Source organism: Perkinsus marinus (genome assembly GCF_000006405.1).
Source record: "Perkinsus marinus ATCC 50983 genomic scaffold scf_1104296952306, whole genome shotgun sequence".
Lineage (NCBI taxonomy): Eukaryota > Perkinsozoa > Perkinsida > Perkinsidae > Perkinsus > Perkinsus marinus.
In genome coordinates, this window is record NW_003208911.1 from 1 (window position 1) to 6,264 (window position 6,264).

The following is a 6,264-nucleotide window of genomic DNA, read 5'->3' on the forward strand; positions in this document are numbered from 1 at the left end:
TTCCAGTAGAACAGGACTGTTCACCACCCACCCAGCACGAGGGCCCGCACCAAGCTCAGGACCAGCCGTAGCGTGGGATGGCCTACAATGACGAGATAAAACTTCAGATGCTGAACTGGCATTCGAGCTTACTGCTTATTGATGATGCGAATGATCTCATCGTGACAGTTGCCAATGTCCGTTTCCTTCGACTCGCCCGTTACCAACAGATAGTGACCGTAATCACCCTAAAAGCAATCAAAATCGCGAATGCCTTCCAACGTATCAACTCTACCTCATAGGAGTTCTTCACAACCCTAACTTCAACATCATACCTGTTATGCAACTGTTCCACTACTTCCTCACTCAATGTTGTCACTGAAGTAAACCACACATACACTTTCCTACCAATCAACTAACCCTAGACTTACATGCCGTGTCCGGGATACCCATCACAACATTCTTTGCTGTGAACGAGTCCAACAAGCGGGACACAGCATCCTGGAATACACCACAAGCACGGTATCGCACGGCATCAACCATTTTCGATTACCTTCATTCGGCCCAAGAACTGCTCCGTGCCCCGCAAGTGCAGAGTTACAGTCCCATAAGCATCCTTAGTGAAGTCGACACTACCCGTATTCGACAGCGGACCATTCTCCCCTAACAAAGTAGCATCATGACAAGGACGGGGGTTCGATCCCCAGTGAGGGTATTTTTACCATCTTCCGGTCCAGGACTCGACCTGACATGCTTGAAGAGCCTCCTAGTTGCGTCCTCTACCGATTTAGGACTACAGTTCACCAACAGTGTCTCGTACCTTCTCAACAGCAATCAACAGTAAGCCAGCTACGGTACATATCCTCAACTACTACCTGTCCTCAGAATCCTTGGTAGGAGTATCTTCCAAAGTCGACGGTGATGATGGCGTTACACCGGTTAACCCAAAGGCAAACAAATGCTCAATCGAGAGCGTCAACTGATACGCGGAATGATAGCTCTCCCCGACTACCACCATCAGCAACAAGTACTCACCTCGGAAGTCTTGTTCTCTCTCTTGAACTTCTCCAACCTGTCGATCCAGTTCTGTTCAACCTCCAGCACACTAGCCTCTACTCCCGAGAGGACCTGATTCGGCCGAGGTGTGGTAACAACGACTGGACGATACTCACCATGGTGGGACAAGATCCACTCTCCTCCTCATCATCATCGACCTCTTCGTCAGTAGCATCTAAGCTTGGCACGTGCTCGGGGTTACCTCGTCTGAAGGGACGAAAACACAGTGAGTAGTTCCAATAGAAATCCATAGGTTTCCGCAGTAGTGAATATTATCAACGTATTCAACGCCAACTGTATAGGTCTACTACTTATATACATTCAATAGTAACAGAGAGAAGAACAAAAGGCACAGCTCTAGTATTTGCGGAGTGTCAGAGGCGAGTTTCGAACCCGATACCACCGGGAAGAGAGACCAATGCTCCCCCGCTCAACCATCCCCACTACCTGATACTAATCTCCACACCTTTATCCCTAGCGAAACTGCGGAACTTCTGCAGCCCCTGTCCTCCCCGACCAAGATTCAACAGCTGCTTCGAGTGATCCGAACGTAGCGATATAGTGCACCTATCACATACTCATAATACCACATGGGCATACACCTGCTACCGGAAGTTATGTTCCCTCCATTCCTCCATCATGCTATACATCACTTTCTTAGCTCCTTCGAGTTCTCCAGGATAACACTCAAAAATCAACTGATCACAATACCATCACAACCCCAACCAGAGAGGCCCCACCAACCTCAACATGACCACTCGCCGCAGCATCTTTCGATGGATCCCCAGTATGCATAGCTTGACGCCGGCTACTACCAAATCTACCATCATCAAGTTCAACCCTCAACATTAACCCTGCATCCCTTAGACGCCGACGGTAACCCGTAAGACCATACTGAAAAAGAAGCTACTTGTGCGTATGCCGTGAGTGTTACTCACCTGGCATGGCGCACGGACTACATTGCCGAAGGAAGCAGCAGGATCACGCTTCACCGTTCTTCTGTCCCATATGCACTCAATAAGGTCTTCTGCGTCAACCTCCTCATCAAGACGCCACCTGATGCCCCACCATGTGGCCTCGAGGTGTGATGCCAAATGCAATCACTTACACAAGGGTTGACCTCTTCTGGGACTCTACGAACTTCATCACGATATCCTTAGCGGCACTCAGACTGACAACAACATGTCAATACACGCAGGTTCGATCCCACCACCCATCATTTTTCTCCTATTTCAATAACACCAACTACTCTACATCATTTCCAGGTAAATTCAGTCCGAATTTTTTAATAATTTCCTCACATTTCTCAAGAAAAATACCAGTGTGGGAAAATACGTACATGGTTAACCACATATGTTGCTGACGATATGCAAATTTTGAGGAAATTTTGGGAAAATTTCGTCGATACCTGTACATTTGCATTCGGATTCGTATGTGAACGTGTATAATTAGTGAGGAAATTCTCAAGTTCACTGAGGAAAGCGAACATATTCTCCCGATGTTAAAAATACCACTTTTTACAAACTGCTTTTGATGAAATACGTTCAATGTAATTCCGGCAGAACATCAAATCTGGGTTTCTCCCATCCACAAACAGCTATCCCTCCGACTTACTCTTTCTTCTTCCCAATAATCCTCAACGACCCGTATTGTGCCTCATTCATAGCATCACCACTTTCACCGCTTGGAGAGGACTGTCGAGTCGACACTCCAGAGGGATTCTCAATGTATAGGAAACAACCAGTCTCCACCTGGTGATAAAAATTCCGTCACGCGCCACGAAATTCTACCACACTACCCTGAGCTTCTCGATGTTCTGCCCGCCTCTACCGATAATGACACTAGCCTGGTTTCTAGCTGTGAGCTCGACAGTGGAATAACCTTAGAAAAATCAAGCATCATCATCAACATCAACAACACCTCAGAACCCCAGGAGTTTCAACACACTAACCTCATCGGCAACATGCCTTCAACCTACGCCCGTATTACCGTTCAGCCGATCTGCGATGGCTCTCTTCACTCTATCAAACACGTTACGCAATTTTGAGTCCGTTCTTCCACTAGAAGCCTTTTGCTTATCATCAGAGCCCATATCAGCTAGCTTCATCAAAACCTGTCAAAAAGAGGCACAAATTTCTAGCGGAGCGAAGCATCGATTTCACCCACCTGCTTTTCCTTGAACATCACTACTAGTCGACAACTAACCCATTCATACCGCTCCTCTATCTCTTTCTCGATGTACTTAGCGAAGAAGGCCATAGCTTGCAGCTGGGTATTGTCCAAATCACGGTAGTACCGAATCTAATACCATGATGATAATGCACTTCTTGCGTCCTCATGTATTAGGAGAATTCAGCTCAAGTGCAATACCGAGGGCATCGACTGAGTCCATAGACAAGCTCTGATGTGGATTGTTGTTACTAGGACAGTACGACTCGAATGCACCAAGAAATGAAAAAGGCGATAAAAAATGCCCTCTCCGATATTCGAACCCACGACCATCCGATTCCGAAACTACCCGCACTACCTCTTCACAAACTTCATGCTTGAGCTCAGCATAGCAATCAGCTACCCTCTTCTTCTCTCCTCTTATCTTCACTATGAGCGGCCCTCCCTCATCACCACTCCCACCAGTAGCATCGCTCTGAGAGTACTGCTGCTGAGGCTGCTGCTCTACTTCGTCCACCAACACTCCAAACTGGTTCGCTAGACGACGAAAGTTCGCACCGTTACGTCCTGACAGAATGTTCAAGTCTGCCATGCACAGTACGGGGAAATACACACATAGTCAAACACATGTGTTTGTGACAGCAAGGAAATTCAGAGGAGTTTTTGTAAACTTCTACCCTACTCTACAACGAGTGAGGAAACTCCTGAGCTCGGCTGAGGAAAGCGAACATATATTCATACTCCAACACCAACCCTGCCACAGGCCCTAAAACTTGTCTGCACGTGACAATTTCAGCAAAAGTATGACCCTACAAATTTTAATTCTTCTGAGCTTCGCTCCGCTAACAAATTGCTTACCTCGAGAACGCTGCACTTTTTCCGCCGGAATGACTAGCCTCATCTCCTCATAACGACCACGGGGCAGTTTCAATGACGCACACGTATCCCGACAATCCAACTGATGAAAAACGCATTTTTCTTAGCGGAGCGATGCACCTTCATGCTACCTCTTCCTCAACAGTAACCTTGGCAATCTCGAGAGCTTTAGTGTGAGCAATGCAGTCAGCTGAAGAAAAAAGGGGTAAAACGACTAAGTCGATTGCAAGTACCTTTTTTCTTTCCCAACTTGGAGAATTCCAACTGCAAGTCCTTCAACTTGCTACCGATACTAGGGCCGATAGAGCGACTAGCACTTCTGATGAAAAAATAGGAAAATGCCGCGACAGACGGCAATTTGTGTTCATGCTATACACTCTCAAGGTTTGCATTTCTCACCCACTGATTAACAACTTACATGTACAATATAAGACCACCAATGTGGGTCAATGTGATATCAAATACCCATCGATAAAGTAGGGTGAAAACGCATATTGGAGTTTTATGAAAAAACACTAGTAAAAGCCCATATCTCACAAACCACTGCATATCACCGCGAATATCGGGTCTTTCACAGAGTATTACTTCGCCACTTGACGCAAGACGGGTGAAACTCCAGTGCTATCACTATCTACACATACCTCCCCTGAGTAGCTCACCTCTTACTGCTGTGTCCAGCAGCAGCAGCAGTAGTCGACTTAGCCGTGGTAGCCCGAGCAGCAGATTGTTCATGCTCCTTTTGTTGGGACTTAGCCTCAGCCGCCAGAGCCTTGATGCTGCTTTCCAACTTCATCATACGTGCATGAACCTACCATGCAGAAAATGCCAACTAATTCGACTTCTTTCCACCCCACCTGAGATGTGTCTTTCACCACAGACTCCAAGGAGTTCACAGCACGCATCTTCAGTTCAGCGAGGTCGGGGTCCGAAAGAGCGACCAACATACCACGAGCGCTCTTCTCATCCTTGTTCTTCTCAAACGCCATTAGTTTTGCTCTGAGAAAAATACATGCCCGTCGATGCCACACACTTTTGATGAGCACCAGATCAGTACTGGAGGAATATATGTTCACTTTCCCCAGCTGAGCTCAGGATTCTCCTCAATGACTATACGTATTAGGGTAGAAATAGTTAGAAACACATATATCAACACATGTCGTTGACCATGTGCATATTTTCCACCTACACTACACTCCACTACGTAGCACAGATGGTCTCATCGCTGGCAAACGAAAAACAAATAACGCCGTGAAATTTTTCAAACGAGAATAAATAGCATATATTCTGAGAGAAAAACAGAATCATTTTATCAATGCTCATGACTTTTCCATCATATCATACCGAGTAGAAATTGCAATTTCATAAACACTTAAAGACACCGCCACAGATTAGCGCTTCCGCTGTAGGACTAGCCAGGGAGTTGAGACCGTCACTGTTGATTGAATATTCGCCGACTTCGAAAAAAATAGGCGCGAGGAGCGATGTATGAAAATATATACACATGGTCAGCTACGTACTTTGGTAAAAATATGAGAATTCTGAGAAAATTTTCGGGAATTTTTTTCTTGATTTTTATACCCTCCAATCAGAATTCGTATGTACTATTGAGGAAACTCCTGAGGAAAGCGAACATATATTCCTCCAAGACTATATTACAGATTCTCCCCACTGATATCAGCTCCCACAGCCATCAGCTGTTGAGCAGACATAGTGTCCGATCCCCAGGCCCCTCCTCCACCAGCAGCAGCGGACCACGGGCTACTCGAGGGGGCACGAGGCATAACCCTGTTGTTGTTGGACGTAGTAGTAGTAGCTGTCATACTCGAAGTCTGCTGGGCAGGACTAGGAGACATGTCTTTCTGAATTCTAACGTAGAACTGTTCAAGACAAGCGCTTGAATGAATGTAATCTGAGATTGTCGCTACTGACTGACCGAGATGTCGACACCGATATGAAAAATAATCGATCAGAATGGCGCGCGCTCTTATCCCAGCGCATGATCTTCTATCGCTCGCCCGGCGAGTTTCTGTCTGGTTCACATACCACACCTCGGAAATTTCCTATCTGACGACTAGACTCTACTCCCGATCTTCGTCGAGGCATTGCCACGGTAGGAAGCTAATCGCCAGGAGCAGCCTCGAGCCAAGGGAGCTCCATTTGCCTTATGCGTCGGCCGTAAGTGAT

At 46.5% G+C, this 6,264-nt stretch overlaps 1 protein-coding gene across 1 annotated transcript; it reads right to left on the reverse strand.

The window, feature by feature from the left end:
• Positions 1-128: 128 nt before the first annotated feature.
• Pmar_PMAR014083 (hypothetical protein) lies at positions 129-5,933 on the reverse strand (the record flags this gene model as incomplete). The annotated part of the gene is made up of 24 exons (XM_002777057.1): positions 129-227; positions 275-357; positions 411-480; positions 533-642; positions 702-799; positions 855-958; positions 1,015-1,107; positions 1,152-1,242; positions 1,483-1,602; positions 1,645-1,733; positions 1,780-1,929; positions 1,974-2,091; positions 2,144-2,206; positions 2,650-2,786; positions 2,834-2,916; positions 3,025-3,148; positions 3,202-3,336; positions 3,563-3,771; positions 4,063-4,162; positions 4,212-4,270; positions 4,314-4,399; positions 4,740-4,888; positions 4,935-5,076; positions 5,737-5,933. 24 exons carry the CDS (start codon positions 5,931-5,933, stop codon positions 129-131), a joined length of 2,709 nt encoding a protein of 902 aa, XP_002777103.1.
• Between the last annotated feature and the right edge of the window lie 331 nt (positions 5,934-6,264).